At 39.1% G+C, this 20,748-nt stretch overlaps 1 protein-coding gene across 5 annotated transcripts in view; it reads left to right on the top strand.

The window, feature by feature from the left end:
* The first annotated feature begins 2,767 nt into the window (after nucleotides 1–2,767).
* Nucleotides 2,768–20,748, top strand: part of synrg.L (synergin, gamma L homeolog) — a 53,549-nt gene continuing 35,568 nt past the window's right edge. For all 5 annotated transcript variants that reach the window (XR_001934393.2, XR_001934392.2, XM_041581961.1 and 2 more), the window contains exons 1-6: nucleotides 2,768–2,961; nucleotides 7,912–8,030; nucleotides 9,573–9,703; nucleotides 10,336–10,441; nucleotides 13,111–13,222; nucleotides 13,344–13,418. Coding sequence is in view for 3 of the 5 variants with exons in the window: in XM_041581961.1 (XP_041437895.1) it covers nucleotides 2,865–2,961; nucleotides 7,912–8,030; nucleotides 9,573–9,703; nucleotides 10,336–10,441; nucleotides 13,111–13,222; nucleotides 13,344–13,418 (640 nt within the window). In the remaining 2 variants the exon portion in view is untranslated. The remainder of the gene's footprint in view (nucleotides 2,962–7,911; nucleotides 8,031–9,572; nucleotides 9,704–10,335; nucleotides 10,442–13,110; nucleotides 13,223–13,343; nucleotides 13,419–20,748) is intronic.

Below are 20,748 nucleotides of genomic sequence, written 5' to 3'. Positions count from 1 at the left end.
TAGCCACCACTTATGCACAAAAACTACCTCAATTCATATGCTCCAAACTGTTTATATTCACATGAACTACTACATTTTAAAGGGGTGGTTCACCTTTAAGTTAACTTTTAGTATGTTATAGAGTGCCTAATTCTAATCAACTTTTCAACTGGTCTTCATTGTTTATTTTTTAGTTTTTTTTAATTATTTGCCTTTTTTCTGACGCTTTCCAGCTTTCAAAAGGGGACCCCATCTAATAATAAATGCTTTATAAGGCTACAAATTTATTGTTTTTATTACTCATCTTTCAATTCAGGCCCTCTCCTATTCATATTCCTGTCTCCTATTCAAATCAATGTATGGTTGCTAGGGTAATTTGGACCCTAGCAACCAGATTGCTGAAATTGCAAACTGGACAGCTGCTGTCGCTTGCCATTTTTGCTAATTCATTGATTCAATTGACTGAATGGTGTCAGCCAATCAGATCATGGTTATACAAATGAATGGAGCATGCACAGTAGCGATCTATGCCTGCACTTCTTCCACTTCAAATATTTTAAATACAAGGTACCGCCTCATTTTACAAAGAAAAAACGAATCCATAAAATATGAAAAACTGATTGTTTAAATTGGACTCTATTGGAAATGGCAATGCCACATTTCAGAGCATTTCTGGATAATGGTTTTCAATTAAACCATATATCAAGTCTCAAGTTATCTGTGTATGAGGGGGAAGTGCTACATCCCCTACACTGCTTCATGCGCGATTACATAGTTTTGAAAACAATATTTTTTTACCACTTCACTTGCTTCTTTCTGCTTTTCACCAAATTCTCTAAGCAGTTTTTTCTTTTCCTCTGCAACAATTTGAAAAGAATGTTTAGCATTAACAATTTTAAAACCACAAAACTATGATGAAATATTTTCTTCTTACAGACCATTCTGAAATCGCTTGCAAAATGCAGTTATGAGTGTAAATGTTAAAGACGTAAAGCTGCAAAAAAGGGGGAATTTTGAAGATAATATTAATTTTAGTCCCTAGTAAAACCAGCACTATGTATGATTCGTTAATGCCTGCAAAATGAAGTGTTTTTTTTTTGTTTTACATATCGTATAGGTCTCCGTTAAGAAAAGTGTTTGCAAGAAAATAGTTTACCGTAGCTCAGCATTTTTTCCTGCAATCCTTATTGTCTCAATATCGGAGACAGTTTTTAGGAAGTATTATATCGGAATCACTAATCCTTATACTTCCTTAATAAATCTATTTTATATATAGCTTTATGCGCATCTTTTCCTTTTCTAGGAGTTCCTAACCCTGTGACATGGTACTATCACAAAAACTGTCTGAAAAATGTAATGCTTGCTGAAAGCAACTGTGCAGCAAGCATTACATTTTAAATTAAAAATATGTTTTCTTTCTCTAGGCTCTTTAGCCTGTCATAAAAATAAATTATATAAAGGATAATGAGAACAACTAGTCTGCTTTAACGGTTAACTATACCCCCAAAATGAACACTTAAGCAACAGATAGTTTATATCATATTAAGTGGCATATTAAAGAATCTTACCAAACTGGAATATATATTTAAGTAAATCTTGCCCTTTTACATCTCTTGCCTTGAGCCACCATTTCGTGATGGTCTGTGTGCTGTCTCAGAGATCACCTGACCTTACCTAACTGTAACAGGAAGAAGTGTGGAAGCAAAAGACACAACTCTGTCTGTTAATTGGCTCATGTGCCCTAACATGTATGGTTTGTTGGTATGTTTGAGAGTACAGTGAATCCTACGATCCCAGGGGGCTGTCCTTATTTTTTAAAATGTCAATTTTCTATTTATGATTACCCAATGGCACATACTACTAGAAAAGTATATTATTATGAAAATGGTTTATTTACATGAAGCAGGATTTTACATATGAGCTGTTTTATGCAATATCTTTTTATAGAGACCTACATTGTTTGGGGGGGTATAGTTTTCCTTTAATAATAGGTCAGTGCTTATACAAATGATCAAATATGCCTGAAGACATCACATAAACAAACAGACTACAGTGAATATCTGGTATGCTAGATCATAGTAAACAGTTTCAAACCAACACACAAATATGTTGTATTGTGTTGCATTTTTACTAGCTGTTCAACCACCATTTCTACTGCATGCAACTAATTGCAAGACTAGCTTAGTTCTTTCTTTGTCACGTTAAAACTCACCTCCATAGCAGCTCTGTAGTCTCTGCTGTATTTTTTGAAGGCTGGCATAGAGTTCTTTGTAGAGCTCATGGAGTTTCTCATATTGTTCAGATGATATATCTGATACTCTGATTCCAGAATCGTTTCGTTTTCTCCACTGCCAAGTGCCTAGGCGACACCAGCACAGTTGTTTTGCCTTTAAACTAGTTTATTCAAGTATAATATATTTCTGCAGTGTGCTTAATACGTATGGATGGACATGTTTACTGCAAATGAGATTTTTAGTGTTGGCGAAAATACATTGCCATTTCGGATCAGGCGCACTCAGGTCAACTAAGAAACGGTGGCATGAAAGGAATTGTAGTTTTGGTCCCTGACTGCTCCGCTGCGAATATCCATAGCAGGCTCCCGAAACTACAATCCCTTCCCCTTTTCTGAAGGGAGTGGGACCTATGTAAATAATTTATGACACCTCAAGACACTTTATGCTTAAATGTATGCTTTTTCGGCGCATGTGATTTGTTTTGTTTAAATTATTTTTCATCATAATTCAAATAAGAAAATGACCCAAATGAAGACAACGATGAAACTTCCTTTTTAATTTTGTAGAAGGTCAGGCGCCAAGGGCAACTAAAACAGGGCAGCGTAAACTAAACCGGAAGTGATTCCGAGTACAAACAATTCTGTGTCAGACATGTCATCTGAGCAATATGAGAAGCTCAATGAGCTCTTTAAGGGACTGAACACGAATTCACAGGAAATCCCACAAAGGCTGCAGAACTGCTGCGGAGGTAATTGACAGAATCTTGTAATTTGTTCAAATGGATCTAAATCTGGGTTTAGTGAGCATAAGCGCACGCCGTGCAATTGAATTACTAGTGGTTAAGGCAGGAGTTATAATTGGCTGCACCTCAGTTTTATGAGCCCTTTGTGTATACACTGAATGTTGTGCTGTTGCTTTGCTTTCTAGAATGACAGGGATATTAAGCCTAAAATAAAAAGGTACCTAATTCATGTTTACATATATAAAGGGCTTAACATGTCCTACCATGTATTGTTGTAGCCAGTACTGCAATCACTAATGTTTGTGATATTGTCTGTGTGTGTCAATAAAGTTCGTTGTTACAAGCTAGCAAGGCCTCAGGAAACAATTTAAAAAAAATGGTTGTAGTTCTAAGCATCTGCATAAATTACAATTTCAGTGGTTTACAGTTGTTTGTACATGTAATTGCTATTGAATATAGTATTTGCTTGTCCCTTTCTATTCTTTACACTAGGGGTTCTGCCTTTTGAAACAGTATAGCTAGGGTTGCCACCTTTTCTGGAAAAAAAATACCGGCCTTCCTATATATTTATCTTTTTTCCCTATTAATAACATTGGGACCAGCCATCATTTTTACCGGCCAGGCCAGTAAAATATCGGCCAGGCCAGTAAAATATCGGCCAGATGGCAACCCTAAAGCTGGCCATAGATGTTGAGATTTTTATAAGATCAGATCCTGATCGTGAGACCACGATCTTCTCAGAACGATCGTATGATCGTACGAAATTACCATCAACTAAAAAGACCAATTTGCCAGGAAAACAAAGGGGAGCTGCCTGCTTGGCCCTGCAAACATAGATAGATTGCACTGGGATCGACAAAGATTTTTTGACCTGGCCGATCAATTTCCTGACAGATGTCGGCCGAAAAATCGTAAGATGTACGATCGTTTGAATACCACTAACCACACAATAATTTTGAAGGATTGGTCGGGCTTCCCTAAAATCGGTCGTTCGGCAAGAGGAATCGTCGCGTCTATGGGGAGCTTTAGTATAGCAGAAGCCAGCTGATAACCGGTTGTGAAAAAGTATGCAAAGAGAACTGAAGAACTAACTTCTATTGTATGTAGGGTTGCCACCTGGCCGGTAAAAATGATGGCTGATCACAATGTTATAAATAGGGAGAAAGATAAATATATAGGAAGGCCGGTATTTTTTTCCAGAAAAGGTGGCAACCCTAACTGTATGGCTTCCAAAGTCATAACTAGGAAGTCAGAAAGGGACAGCCCAACACTTCTTCAGTAGAAATTACATTTACACATAACTTTTTATAACAGCAGACATATTTAAATCAATTTGTACAGGAAAGTTGCTTAGAGTTGCATTATTTATTAAAATACTGTTTTTGGGTTTACATCCCTTATAAGTATCTTTATAGTACAAATGATTTAAATTGTAATTGTGTATATCTAATGCATTATTGTTATTGTAGTGATATAACTGGAAATATAAAGTGCAGTACTAACTACAGTGATGTCTTCCTTATGCTGTATCTATTATTCTATTGTCATCAAAGTATAATTTGCCATTTGAGATCGGTATGATTATATTTTATGTATTTAATTAAAAAAGTGACACATGGGCACATATCTGCACATGTTAAATACATAATTCTTATTTCTACCGGTTAAAACTGTATAGCTTTGAGTAAAGTTATTTACTTTAGCTATGGAAAGATCTTAAAATATTTTGCTTGAATAATGATATAGATGTTCTTTCACAATTCACTCCATTGGAATTGTGGCCTTATTTTGATTTTCCTTACCCTACTGAGTGATGTGTGCTGCGATGTTGTACTTTTCATCATTAGCTTAGTGAATTGTCATTAGCTTGTGAATTGTCCTGCTCCAGTTAATCAATTAATGAATAAGTATCCATACAACTGATGTGTGTATATATTAGGGAGAACAGTGTGGTTGATAGCGGATGCTTCAGTGTAGAACACTTGTTCTGAGAAATACATATATGGCCAAAAAAGACAACTTCATGAGTTTCAGCAATTTGAAGCCAAATGCTACATCTTGTTGCCTACAAATACATGTCCCAAACTTACACTCGCCCTCCCACGAGTAACCATCTGGGTGATGACTGATTAAATATCTGCAGGCCGAGAAGCAGCCCTGTCTGGCATTAGGCTTATCCAAAACAGGGCTGATTATTGGCCTTTTGATAAATTTGGACAGAGAATGCATATGGAGTCGATGTCAGCATGTCATACCTCCCAACTGTCCCGTTTTGAGCAGGACAGTCCTGATATTGACAGGTCAGCCCTCAGTCCTGGATTGTTACTGAAATGTCCTGACTTTCTTTTTGATCTCCTGCACTGAACAGCCAGAAAAAGATACAAAGTTTCTAACTTAATTGGCTTTTGGCAGAGAGCCCCGAACAGCCACCAGGTGCGCTTGGATACGTTTGTAACAACTGAAGATAAGCAAGATAAGAAAGTTTCTCTTGGGTAAACTGACTAGCAGCGTAAAATGCAGTCAGAAATGTGTTCAAACTTTCATAACCTGCCAAATGTTGTAAAATGAACATAGTAATTAGGAGTGTGGTCACAAAAATGGGCGTGGTCAGGAATGTTCACCGCGATACATGTGGCAAATCTTTTCCTCTTTCTATTTTAGAAAGAGGTATGTAATTGGTTTTTTTTTCTCAAAGCCCACTAATTTAGCCTATTACTAATCTACAAGCTACAGTTGTATAATCAAGTCTTTCAATAGATGATTCTGTGACATTTGTATCTCAGTGCACTCTTACAAAGACAGCTGGAATCTTAGTCATAAAGCAGGGCAGGACTCCTCAAAATAGACCGTAGCATGAGTTCCTAGAAATACATTACTTTGGAGGATTAGTACCAGTTACTTTTTTTCAAAAATCTTTATACAGATTTTATACCATTTTACTAAATCTAACATAATTCTAACATAATTATAGTAGGAGCACCAGGAATTTACTCTGCACCAGCATTTATTGCCTTTATAGGCTTCCCATTGATTGTAAGCTCTTTGAGCCAGGCCACTCTCTACCTGTTGTGTAGGTTATGGGGGGGGGTTGTATGTAAACTTTATGTTCATTGTATACATCAACTTACTGTATAGAGCTGTAAAATATACCGTATATACTCGCGTATAAGCCGAGTTTTTCAGCACCCAAAATGTGCTGAAAAACTCGACCTCGGCTTATACGCGGGTCATATGCGGGTCTTATATGCGGGTCATATACGCGGGTCATACCGGGTCATATAGCGCAGGACTGTCTGTGTGATCGCCGCCCGGAGCAGGTCCAGGAGCTCCGGGCGGCGCGTCCTTCCCTGCCGGCGTTCGCTCTCAAAATGGCGACGCCCATGGCCGCCACGTGGGTAGCGGCCGGCGCCGCTACCCACGTGGCGGCCATGGGCGCCGCCATTTTGAGAGCGAACGCCGGCAGGGAAGGACGCGCCGCCCGGAGCTCCTGGACCTGCTCCGGGCGGCGATCACACAGACAGTCCTGCGCTATGGGAGAGGGAGGTGTGTTGGGGCCGCGGAAGGAGCGTATCTGCTCCGGGACCTGCACAGACAGTCCTGCGCTATGGGAGAGGCACAGACAGTCCTGCGCTATGGGAGAGGCACAGACAGTCCTGCGCTATGGGAGAGGGAGGTGTGTTGGGGCCGCGGAAGGAGCGTACGGTACCTTTTTTCTGCTTTCCTAGGTGCAGCACCTCATTGATCTTCTGAGCAGCCATGACAGGTAGGAGGTCACAGGGAAAACAAGTGGCAATTGTCCAGCTAATAGTTCTGACTCTTTTAAATCGTTTTAGATAGATTTCTATGCCATAAAACATGATTACACATTTACACTTTCACATTTTGAAATCTGACATGGGGCCCCTAGGCTTATACACGAGTCAATACATTTTTCCAGTTTTCTTAGGTAAATTAGGTACCTCGGCTTATACACGGGTCGGCTTATACACGAGTATATACGGTATTGTTGTTTTATAAATGTTTGTTGATTATATTGTCAGGGAAAATGGTCTGTGGTGGCCGTAGGTGAGTGCTGTATATGCTATAATCCAAGCATCATGGATAAAAGTTCTTATTCAGAAATGGTGGGAAGCTGTATTGCTTGCTTTACATAGTTACATAGTAAGATAGGTTGAAAAAAGACACACGTCCATCAAGTTCATCCATGTCTTTATATAACCTGCCTAACTTCTAGTTGATCCAGAGTAAGGAAAAAACCCTTCTGAACAGTGGCATAACAACTCCAGGCCGCCCACCCCCACAAAAATTTTTTGAAGGGGCCAAGCTCCAAATGCAACTTACCTGGCCTAGCTCTCCCCTGCTCTCCCAACCCGTTCGAGCGCATGATCGGCTGTAGAGTAAGCTGACCCCACGGTCCAAGCCCTCCCACGAATGCAAAAATCTTTTTGTTTTTGCTTTAATTTATATATGAATGTGATGTTCTTAATCCATTTTTAGGTGTAGGGTATTTTTTAATTAAAGAATGGTTGTTTTATAACTGATGATGGCCATGACATCCTACAGAATTTAGGACTTAAGAAATCCGGAAGTCCTATAGATAGTTGAATTTTGTAAATTTTGGCATATACACTGCAACATAGGTGTGGCTTGGTCTGTGGCATTTTATTATTTTGAAACATTACTTTCCTATTCACTCTGCCAATGTTCATAGATGTATTATGATATATTCATTAATGCGTAGAGTAAAGTGATTTGTCCCTGAAAGCATGTGCAAAATTTTCAATAGATTGTGGGTTCATAGTCTGGAATTCATTGACACTGTTTGTGTCAGTTCAGTGGCGGAACTACCGGGGGAGCAGGGAGAAAGAGCTGTGCATACACATGTGATTTAATCTTTGGTGACTGTTTTTGTCTTTTTTTTTTTAAATTTTGTAACACTGGCTTGTTTTGGTATAGGTGGGATGCAAGAGCAAACACAAGGGTTTCCAATGATATCTGTGATGCCACCAGGCATGCAGAATATGATGGGAATTCGATATCCAGCCCAGATTTCACATGGGACCATGACTATGCAGGTACTCTATCTATAATATTGTGTGTGTTATTTAGTACAGGAGTATTTTACTAATACTTTAATACTAATTTAGTAATACTAATTTAATACTAATACTTTACTAATGCAAGGTCTACTTTTAGTGATGTTGTCCTATTATGATCTACATCCATAAAAGCAATGTTAGCATTGTATTCCTAGGAAAATATTACTTAAATACTGATTAATGGGAAAATGTATATTGCTATATTTAACAAACAACTATTTCTTATGTGACCTTAACATAATAAAATGAAAAGTATGAAATAGGTGATTTAGACAAGCTGTTTGTGGACAGTGTCTTGAGATCTACTGTTCACCAGCTAAAGGTCAACTGGTAGATCCCGATCTACCATTTGGGCACCCCTGGTTTAGAATTTATGTAGTTACATAGTTAATGAGGTTGACAAAGGCACTTGCCCATCTAGTTCAATCTTGTGTCCAAGTAAATGCTAACATCAGGGAAAAGACTGACACTATCTCAAATTTGCATCAGAGGGGGGAAAGTTCCTTTGTGACTGCAAAAGGGCTAACAGTTCTTGAAAAAACTTTATCGTAAAGATACTGAACCAATTCTGGAAAAAAAAAACTGCACTTATGAATTTTAACCTAAGACCAGCCAAATCTGGAGCACTCTATATGAACATGTGCCAAACCATGATGCTCCCAAATAGATTTTTGTGGTTATACCTCTTGGCAACTACTAATGTTTTATACATATATAAATGCTGTCTGAAACCAGTGAGAGAACTGTACTGCTTAAATTCATTTTTTTTTTAATGGTTGTTGACCATGAGGATAATGTCACACCTAGTGAATGCCCATGTTTTGACTTAGTTACTTTTATCCGGGAGAATTGACTTTGTTCAATTCATGTTATTTTAAAAGGATAGAAAGACTCACTATAAAGTTATTACTTTTTTCCCCAAGTATTAATCAATGCATGTAAAGAAATTTTCCTTTGTGTACCATAAAGATGGATATTTTAAAGAAGAATTAATTCTTAACAAAGAAGTAGGCTAAAAAAGGTGCACATTATGTTTTGATATTCTGTACCAGCCAAAACCACCACAGCCCTTTGGCAGGGAAGATCTGTGTTTCTGAAGATGTCTCAGTACCTCCCCATCTTCTTTTCCGCTGATTCACTGCACATGCTCTGTGCTGCTGTCACTTACCTGATCTTAGAGGGCGACTCCTAATGTATTGCAATATTTTTCATATATTACATATTACATGAAGGCTGATAAGTAATGAGTTCAGATTTATATTACTTGGCAGCTCAAAAACCAGGAAAATTTGCATCAGAATTTAATAATCACCCTGAAGCATCAGCTTATATGGCTTCAGTTAACCACATTTTTCCATATTTGGTTTTAAGGGTTCTCCTTTTTAAATGGCAATGACCACTTAATTTGCCATGCATAAAGTTAATACTACTTTTCCAATTTTAAAGGGTTGAACCGGAAATTATATAATTCAGTAGACAGCTGAAATCCATAAAACATGCAAATAATTCACTTTGCAGGGTCGAATGCCGATGGGACCTATGCAGGGCACAGCAGCATCTTTCATGGGGCAGCCTTCTTTTATAGGAATGCATCATCCAGCTCCTCAGTATTCCATGGAGATGCAAAAGCAGTTTGCAGAAGAGCAACAGTAAGTAATCCTTGACTCCTTAAATACTGTTCACAGACTCTCTACAGAACTTTTAGAATACATGCACTTGTTAAACGTGCCATAATCTTATGAAGGTTAATTATCTCAGTGTCGGTGTTTGGCTAGGCTTACCATGAAATAGCACCTCTTGTCTTTGTATGAATTTTTTGACACAGTCTCATTGCACCCCATGCCTAATGGTTTAAAATTTAGTGGCGAGCACAACTTTCCCTTTTTTGTTATATAACTATTTTTTGCAGGTCTTTAAAGGCATCCACAGCTAAAAGACATTTTCATGAAATGTTTCTGCTATTTGTAGACATAAATTTTTCAGTAATATAATTAAATAAACAATTTACACTATTGGGCATTATATGTGTATTATAGCTGCCTGATCTCTGTAGAGATAGAAATAGGGGGACATGGTTCTCTCAACTTTTAGCACTTTCCTTTTAGGTTTTACACTGTGTGGTTTATATAATACCAAAATTACCAAATTACCAATACCAAAATAACCAAATTATTATTATTATTTTTTTTTGCTTTCTTGGTTCTTTGTTCAAGCAAACTCAATCAAAGTTGTTTAAAGGTAAATAAAGTGGGCTTGACCGTTAATTATTTTACCCACTTAGGAAGAGGTTTGAACAGCAACAAAAAATGTTTGAGGAAGAAAGAAAAAGGAGACAGTTTGAAGAACAAAAACAAAAATTACGGATGCTAAGTAGCGTAAAGCCCAAGGTAAGTCATTAAATTATTTCCATCTTTTATATATAATGAAAGTGATTTAAGAAAATACCTGTACCTTAATTACTTAATAGAACAAAACAAATACACCCATAAAGTTCAAATTACTGTTTTGTTATTACCAAGAAAAAGAAAATCATTTAAAAAAATGTAATTATTTGATTAAAGGGAGTCTATGGGAGATGGCCTTTCCGCAATTCAGAGCTTTCTGGCTGATGGGGTTCCAGATAAGGGATCCCATACCTGTATATGAGGAAATGTTAAGATAAACCTCCTTTTGTATGCACACACGCGATACAATTGACTCATACTATTTTAAAGGAAATTCAAATTTTTAGAACAAATTAATGTAAAATTGCTAAGTGTGCTCTTCTAAGCACTTTTTTTATTCTACTAAACTGCAAATAATAACTGCACAGTGAAAGAAAAAATGAAGTTCTAAGCAACTTTTTAATATACATTAATTGCACATTTTCACTGGTTCTAAAGTTATCTGTAAATGTAATTGCTAATGAAAACCGTGTTAGTTTATCCCTTTCGGTTGCTTGGTTCTGAATCCTGAGACAATGTGCTACTGTTTCAGGAGTCAGAACCAGAAGATTATAGAATATAAGGGTGGTGGCACACGTAGCATTCCAGGGAAAAATCTCCTCTTCGGGTGACTAATCTCCCAGAAATGCCTTCCCACCGGCTAGAATGTGAATCGCCGGCAGGGTGGCACTCTGATCATTTCGTTTTCCCAAAGTTGCCTTACGATGAACTCACAAAATAACTCAAAAAACACTAATAATAAGAAATGAAAACCATTTGAAAATTGTCTCAGAATATTTCTCTCTACATAATACTTAAAGTTATTTAAAGATGAACAACCCCTTTAAACAGCAGTTACACTTACACATTTTTAAAATCGAATGTAAAAAAGAATATATATTGTAAATGATCTTTACAATATTACGTTTTATTTCCCAAGGCAAAAGTAATGTCAAAATACCAATTTTTAATGCAAACCCAAAAAGCAGCACAAAAGCCTCTGGCAAAGTATTGTTACTGTTAATAGAAATTCTAGTACTCATCAAGCACTAATACACAATATGCCACCGTTAGGCATTTATACTGACTTACATTTTACTCCATAATACAATATAATAAAAACACTGTAACTGACTGCAGATGACAGTGGATAACTCAGCCATTTGCCTTCAGGCTGAAAAAGTAGACTTCTTTGACTTTGGTTAGTGCTGTCTGTGCTTGTGGCAATGGTAGACTTGCAATAAGAATAGACAAGTGAATTCTCACAGGAAAGGGGGGTTTGAATAGCCCACAGCCCATCATAAGTTCAGGAGGAGTGGCAGAGGAGGCCTATCTATGCAAGGCTATGCTTTCTGTGTGTGCTTGTAACTTAAAACATGAGCAGAGACTGGTGCCATGCAAATTGCAGATTGTGTCTCAGGCAGCTGCCAGGTAATAGTGACCAGACGGCTAATACTTTTCCTCGGCGCTGGGCCTGGCCTGACTTGCTATCACTCTGTGTAACATGGCAGTCTCCCTCTGCATAAGCACATTTGAACTTCTGTAAATGTGCATAGAACTGTACACTTCTATTGGCCTGCTCCAACCCTCAGAACAATTGGCAGTTATTGTATAGTACAATCATGTTCAGTGAGTGCAGCAGGCTACTATGTATGTGTGGGGCGAGACATTGGCAAATAACATTTGGTGAAACTTAAAAAAAGACAGTGGTATAGTGGGCACACAAAATCAGTTATAGCAGATGCCTCTTTTGTCCCTTAATTAAGGTGCCCTGGATATGTTGTCCATGTCTTCCAAACTGCTGCTGGGTCGCTAACATTTCTAGCCTGAAGTGGAAAACAAATTAAGAAAACAAAATGTTGCAATCAGTTGCAGATTGTCTTAGAACACTGTCTACACCATACTAAAATTAATTTTAAAACGAATTTGTCAAAATTTGTGCTATTGTCAAGTTTTAAATTACAATGCCCTTTTAAAGCTTGCTTGATATGTCTTTAGATCCATACATTAAACTTTTAGTAATGCTAGAATTTCTGGTTTGGATTCCTAAACCCCATCCCCTGTTTTATCTCCTCTGGTTTCTGTTTACTTATTAAGACCAACTGGTCTCTTAAATGAAAGCTTGTACATTTGCCATGCTATTTGAAGTACAGTTCATTATCCAAATGTATTTTAAAATAGTCATAATGTGATTTCTCATAATGGGCTAGCTACCCAGATTGCATTATTGAAAACTATATTGTGTTGCTAATATGTCTTAAAGATTTGTACATGTAGTCTTTAATAAAGAAGTATGGATTTTTTTAATCTAGAAACCCATTATCCAGAAAAGTGTAATAAATCATAGTGTCCTGTTCAAAATCATTTGCTAATTCTGTTCTGATTTGTTCTTCTGTATAATTTTAAGACACTACTGTGTACTTGAGGGTAACTAAGCTAGCACAAACAATGCTATTATAGTTTATTTATTCTTCAATATGTTTTAGTAGCTTTAAACAGAAGCATCCCTTATCTGGAATATCCCAGGTCCCAAACATTACAGATAACAGACCCCATTCCTGTACAGTATGATGTGATATACTCTTCGTACGACTACTGATGTTTTGTTTTTTGTATTTTTTAATGTTCCCCAGACTGGTGAAAAAAGCAAAGACGATGCATTGGAAGCTATTAAAGGAAACTTAGATTTTTTTTCAAGAGATGCAAAAATGCACCCTCCTCCTGTGCTACATACCAAGCCAACAGGTATTGCATAGTTTTGCATATTTGACAGCTGTACATTTATATCTGAACATGACATTAACACATAATAATGCTTGGATTCTGAAATACAGAGGTTTGCTAAAAATGCAAATTTTCTTCTTAGGTGGAATTTTCCCAGCACCTAACACCATGACGCCAAAGCTACCATCCTGGATCCATAATGATAATCTTGTCCCAGGTATTTAAAAAATGCTCATTTTATTTGTTGAGTAATATACTTTGCTAAATAAAACAGAAACTGTATATAAGTTATGCATATTGGTATTATTATTATCATTAACAGCACATATTATGCATATTGGTATACATTGAACACACAGATTTACATACAAAAAGTACAAAAGGTAAAGATGGGCCTACCCAGATTAAGCTTACAGTCCAACTCACAACAGGTTGTTACAGAATATTAATTTATCAAAACGCTTTACTACCTTACAGTCTATCCATTAGATTACTTATTTTGTTAGTAAATGTTTCCTTGTGCCACTTCAGGTGCATAATTGCTGTGTTGTATGACACTTGAACCTAGAGACCGAAGGGGCTGCCATATACACTAGCATTATAACCTTTCACCATAAAAGAACAAAACTGTAGTCTGAAGAGTCCAATGCAAAATCCTAGATGCAGCGAAGAAAGGATATATGTGAACAGACAGATGGAATTAATAAACTTATGTCTTATTGAGATAAGTGATAGAAGGTCTATGACTGTTTGTCGTTGTATTATTCTCTAGCTTATATCTAGATTACAATGGTACATATAGTACTATGAAGAAGAGATTTGTAATCAATCTTAGTTAAATTGTAACAGTAGTCAACTCTCCTCCAGCCAAGACTTCAAGTTTCATAATGCTTTGCATGTTCTGCGATTAATAGGAACAGTAATAATAACAGAAGCATTGTGGGAATTGGAATATTGGCTGAAGAAGTGCTGATTTCTGATAGAACTGTTTATGAAGTCTGGCAAACTAAGCAAGCAATAATTAAGGACAGACAGAAACTACTTTAAAACATTGAAAATCATTTAATATATATCACTATATTAAATATTATTATATTGCTTAAAAATATGTGGATGCACATCCCCTTTAAAATGATCAGATTATAATTTTAAGATATACAACAGACAGTAATGAGATAAACACCCCTCTTAAATTGATCACATTGCCCAAGATGCACAGCGTAAAGTTTTATCTGTATCTAACCTGAACTTTAGATAAAGAACCACATGCATGATCCATAATTTATCTATGTTACGTCATATTAATTTCACTTTAGTAATTGCAAAACTTTGCATTTACATTTTGCTCATGCAGTTATTTTCTTGCTGTCCCTAAGAACAGGATACAGAAATCTGAGTCAGCAAAGTTTCTACTGGGAATATTTTTGCTGATGCTCTGCCGGGAAAGATATAAATAGTTTTTTTTTTTCTTGCAATTTGAACTTTAGATATGTTTTCATGTTTTTCCTTAAAGCGTTCACAAGGCGATGTGGTTCACTGTGTAAACAGTTACTACTGTACAAATGTTATTTTGAAGGAATTTATTTCATTTTCGCATAAACACGACAATCATTTGTTCTAAAAACAATTGCTGCCAGTTATTATAGTACAGGTGTGGGACCTGTTATCCAGAATGCTCAGGACCTGGGGTTTTCCGGATAACGGATCTTTCCGTAATTTGGGTCTTCATGCCTTAAGTCTACTAGAAATTCATTTAAACATTAAATAAACCCAATTGGCTGGTTTTGCTTCCAATAAGGATTAATCATATCTTAGTTGGGATCAAGTACAAGCTACTGTTTTATTATTACAGAGAAAAAGGAAATCATTTTTAAAAATTTGCATTATTTGGATAAAATGGAGTCTATGGGAGACAGCCATTCCGTAATTCGGAGCTTTCTGGATATCGGGTTTCCGGATAAGGGATCCTATACCTGTACTGCCAACAAGACATTTGAGGTCACATATTCAGTTTTAAGAATATATATTCATGCCGTGCAAACTGTTTAGACGTATATACTCTCCGTTTAATGTGTGCATAGTATAGCCACACTCCACAGTTACCATGAGGCAAGGTGAAAATCTTGCAAAAAGCTACTCATGGTTACTTAAATAGCTGAAATCCACTGGGTGTTCTTCACCCCTGATCACCTGGAACAAAACAGCGCCTATTCCCACATCTGAGGCATCTGTTTGAACTATGAATTCACAGTTGAAATCGGGGTAATCAAAACTGGGCACTTACAGAGAACAGTTTTTAGATTTTGGAATGCTGTCTCTGCTTCTGGTTTCCATGTAACCATGGCAGATTTTCTACCTCTAGTTAACTCTGTTAGTGGGGCTGCGATCCTGGCAAAATTGGGCACAAATCTCCTGTAGTAGCCCACCATTCCTAATAAAGCTCTTATTTGTTTTTTTGACAGTGGCTGGGGCCAGTTTTGTATAGCCTCAATTTTGTTTAATTACCCCTCTTCCAATTACATATCCCAGGTAACGGGCACATTTTTTTGGGTTGGCTGTTAAAACAGCCACTCTGATTGAATCCAGAACAGCCTGGACTCTGGGTAAGTGACTTTGCCAATCCGTGCTGAAGATGACCACGTCATCAGTATAGGCTGAGGCATATTTCTGATGGGGCTTAAGAACAAGGTCCATCAGCCTTTGAAATGTAGCTTTGAAAGGCAGTACTTTATACTGGAATAACCCTTCAGGGGTAGAAAAAGCAGTTTTCTCTTTGGCCCTGTCAGTTAAGGGAACTTGCCAGTAATCCTTTGTAAGGTCAAGGATGGTTATGTACCTTGCTGGGCCAAACCTCTCAATCAGCTCATCTACTCTGGGCATGGGGTATGCGTCAAATTTAGAGACTTCATTTAATTTTCTGAAATCATTACAAAAACGGAGACTGCCATCTGGCTTAGGAATTAAGACAATGGGGTTAGACCATCACTGCATGATTCTTCTATTACCCCAAGCTCTAACATCTTTTTAACTTCATCTGAGATCGCCTGCCTGCGAGCTTCAGGCACCCTATAGGGTTTCAAGTTTACTTTTACCCCAGGTTCTGTCATAATATCATGGTTAATCACCATGGTTTGCCCTGGCAACTCTGAAAACACATCCTTATTTCTTTGTAAGAACTCTTTTACCTCTTGTGTTTGACTTGGCGACAGGGTCTCAGATATTTTTACCTCTGGAACCATACTACCTGCTGTTTCCCTAGGGAAGTGTAATAAATAAAACTCACCCTGGTGGTCCAGTGGTGCGGTGTCCGGCGCCATCTTGGTTCATTAAGGCGCGCGCCTCCGTGTTCTTAAGGGCGCAGGCGCGCTGGCGTGATGACACCAGCGCACAATGGCGCGAAATTTGAAAATACAAAAGCCCAGTTTAAACCACAGAACCTTGCCCGTGATAGGATTGTTATCCTGGTGCTTCCTGAGCCTTGTGCTTTCTGTCCCTGAACCTGTATCCTGTTTTGATTGTCCGTGTTTGACCCTGCCTGTATCCTGACTATTCTGAACTCTGAATCCTGACCCAGCCTGAACTTTGACTACTCTCTCTTGCCTGATCCCATCTGTCTGTTTGATACCCGGTTTTGACCCTTGCCTGCCTGACTACTCTGATATCCTCCTGCCTCGACCCAGCCTGTCTCACCATCCGCTTGCCTTGTCCTTTTGTACCGTGACCTTCAGCCTTAAGACTCTGCTAACAGCCGTGCCCCTTTGCCAGCCAGAACATCTCGCCTTGCACCCCTTGTTAAGTCCATGTGACACCCAAGTAAGCTGAGGGCTCCTCGCGAAGCCCAACGGTGTTCACACTACTGGTGAAGCTGAGCCGAGACCAGGGTGCTTGGCACTTGTTCTGGTATTGGGTGCCGGCCGTGACAGGAAGGTTACAGCCGCAAGGGTCTCGAGGTCCTTCCAGGGCTTAATCAAATTTACATGATACACTTGTTAGGGTTTCCTTTTCCCAGGTTGATGAACCTTGTAATTAACTTCTCCTACCTTCTCTACAATCTCATAAGGACCTTGCCACTTTGCTAAGATTTTTCTTTCTACTGTGGGAACAAGAACCAGTACTCTATCCTCCGGATTAAAGGTTCTCACCCTAGCCGATCGATTATACACCCTGGACTGGGCCTCCTGAGCCTGTTACAATAGGCATAACCTTTTAGATTCTATCTTGCATTTGACTGATATGTTCGATTACACTCTTAAAAGGAGTGGCTTCCTGTTCCCAGGTCTCCTTAGTAATATCCAGGAGACCCCTTGGGTGTCTACCATACACCAATTCAAAGGGAGAGAACCCAGTGGAAGCTTGGGGCACCTCCTGTATGGCAAACATGAGGTAAGGTAAAAGGCCATCCCAGTCCTTACCAACCGTAGCTACCACCCTCTTTTACATGCCTTTTAGTGTTTTGTTAAACCTCTCTACCAGCCCATCTGTTTGGGGGTGGTACACTGAGGTACACAGTTGGGTGAGTTTCAGTAACTTACACAATTCTTTTGTTACCTTTGACATAAAGGGTGTCCCCTGGTCAGTGAGGATCTCCTTTGGGATCCCCGTACGTGTAAACATCAGAACCAACTATTTGGCAATGCTTTTTGCTGAAGCTTTCCTTAGTGGAATTGCCTCAGGATACCGTGTGGCATAATCAAGTACAACACGGATATATTGGTGTCCCCTAGCAGATCTGACTAGAGGGCCTACCAGATCCATGGCAATCCTGTCAAAAGGTACCTCAATTATAGGCAAGGGTACAAGGGGACTTTTGAAATGTGGCATTGGGGCCGTTAACTGACAAATGGTACAGGAATCACAATATTGTTTTACCTCTCAGTGTACCCCAATCCAGTAAAACCTTTGTAACACCCGGTCTTTCATTTTCTCATAGCCCAAATGTCCCCCTAACACATGGGCGTGTGCCAGATCCAGCACTGTACGTCTATGGGCTTGGGGAACTATCAGTTGCTCTATCCTCTCACCCCGTACTTCATTTACTCTATACAGTAAATAATTTTCCATTGCAAAATGAGGAAATATTTTATCAGGTTCCTGGGGCATCCCATTTACAACCTTTATTTGTTCCCGAGCTTTACTTAAGATGGGGCCCCTTAGTTGGGCAGTGCCGAAATTATCCTGGGAAATGGGTAGATCAGGCAGATCAAGTTCAGGCTCCGCCTCCTCTCCTACCAAGACCTCTAAGGGAAAATTGCAATTTTTATCCGAGACCACTCCTACAGCCTCACCTGGGGAAAAACACTCTAAAGGCTCAGGACAAATGGAAAGTTAGACTCTAAAGATTCAGGATATATTGGGGAAATAGACATTGGAGGCACACTTCCCTCCTCGCACCCTTTTACTTTACCCCATAAGTCCCAAAACACAGGAAAATCACGTCCCAAAATAACATCATGCATTAAATTTGTTACCACTCCCACTTCATGAATGCAAATTCCACCAGCCGTTTCAAAGGAGAGGGAAGCTGTGGTATAGTTTTTAACATCCCCATGTATGCAAATAACTCCCATCTGGTATGACTGTAGCTTCTGCTTGTCTAATAGGCTGGCATGAACCAAAGTTACCAGACTTCCAGGGTCTAGAAGGCCAGAAACTTCCTTCCCGTCTACTTTGACGGTACACATTTGTGGCTCCACTTCTGCACCCAGTTGGACAATACAAACAGGCTTAGCAAATAAGGACAAATGTGGTTGTGCAGTGCTACAATCCATGGGTTCCAGGGTAAGAGGGCAACTGGCTGCCATATGCCCTGGCTCATGACAGCGCCAACTTGTCCTCTATCCCTAACTTGCAGGTCTGGTTTATGGCTTTGCCCTCTCAATGGCTTGGTCATGGAATCATTTCCACGTTTTGGGGCCTCTTTCCACCCCTTAGTGGTTGGTAGGTCTTTACATATACCCGGTGCCTTTTGACTCTTAGGGCCAGCACTTTTAGCTGTTGAACTTTGAAGAAAATCCTCTGTGGTAAGAAACCGCTCCACCAGGGCCACCATCTGGTTAGCATCAGTTGCATCAGCTTGGCTTGCAAAACGTTGCGGGTAAAGCATGGATAAAGCGATCCAGGACCACTCTTTCCACTATTCGTGCAGGAGTTAATTCCTCTGGTTGTAGCCACTTTTGGACAAGATTTATTAGGTCATACATCTGAGACCTTACAGGTTTGACCACATCAAATGTCCAGGCATGTACCCGCTGGGCCCTCATAGCCAGGATTACTCCCAACTGGGCCACTATTTCCGCTTTTAACTTTTGGTACTGATGGGCATCCTCAGGATTCAAATCAAAATAAGCCTTTTGCGACTCTCAGGACAAAAAGGGAGCAAGCACCCCTGCCCACTGGTCAGGTGAAATTTTTCCTGCTCTGCCACTCTTTCAAATATGGCGAGATAAGCCTCCACTTCATCCTCTGATGTCATCTTTTGTAAAGAGTTTTGCACTCTTTTATACACAGAGATGGGCTCTCTTGATCCACTTTGGGACTTTTCCATAGTCTCAATCCGTTTTAGAAGCTGACTGTTGATAGCCTGCTGTACCTTTAAAGCAGTTTGAACAGACTCTGCAAGTATTTGATTAGTCCGCTGCTGATGAGCATTGGTTTGCTGCTGATGAGCATTGGCTTGCAGCAGATGATCATTGGTGTGCTGCTGCTGAGCATTGGACTTTACAAGTTCTTTTAGTAGTGAAAGTCACACTACTGTGCTTGATATAACAAACCTTTAATATGACTGTCTCTTTAAGGAGCTGCCCGCATCCGAGCAACAATTGTGGGGGAATCACTCTTTAGGCAGTAGCAGCTGCATCTCCTTTCACACAGATAGTAGACAGTACACAGGTTTCCAGCTGATCTTTGTACGTGATTTTTATTCCACACACCAACATAAAAGTTCATAATCTTTTAGTAGGCAGAAAACAAAATAGTTCCAGCTGTGCTGGTAAAGAAAAAATGTCCTTTTCCCAAAGGATCCACAGCCCCACTTGGGCAATATAAGTCCAGCAAATACAATAAACTGTTAACTCACAGTCCTTTGGAGATTCCCTGTGCTTTTCTCCTGGAAGCCGCTTACTCCCAAGCACTTTAGGGAAGTAGCTGGTAGCCAGTCCTTGCTACCGGAGAATTTGTCTCCTTGTCAAAACTTGCGTCCAGCAATACAGTCCTTATGCTCAACAACACAGGTCACATGCAGTTACACTGAAAACTTGTAACACAGCCCCAATAGCTCTCCTTTCTCTCTCAGCCAGGGCAGAGGGCAGCCTTAATTGAGCCCCCACCTTTTTACTCAAGGTGAGGCTATTCATCTCCCTGCTACTCAGAGCCTCATGTTCACATCCCTCTGCACTGCTTCATAGAGGATTCTGGGAGGGATATACTTTCCATCTATGATTTTCCCAACCATGCTAATATATATATATATATAGAGAGAGAGAGAGAGAGAGAGAGAGAGAGAGAGAGAGAGAGAGAGAGAGAGAGAGAGAGAGAGAGAGAGAGAGAGA

Source organism: Xenopus laevis, chromosome 2L, assembly GCF_017654675.1.
Source record: "Xenopus laevis strain J_2021 chromosome 2L, Xenopus_laevis_v10.1, whole genome shotgun sequence".
NCBI lineage: Eukaryota > Metazoa > Chordata > Amphibia > Anura > Pipidae > Xenopus > Xenopus laevis.
This window is presented reverse-complemented; position numbering and strand designations above follow the sequence as displayed.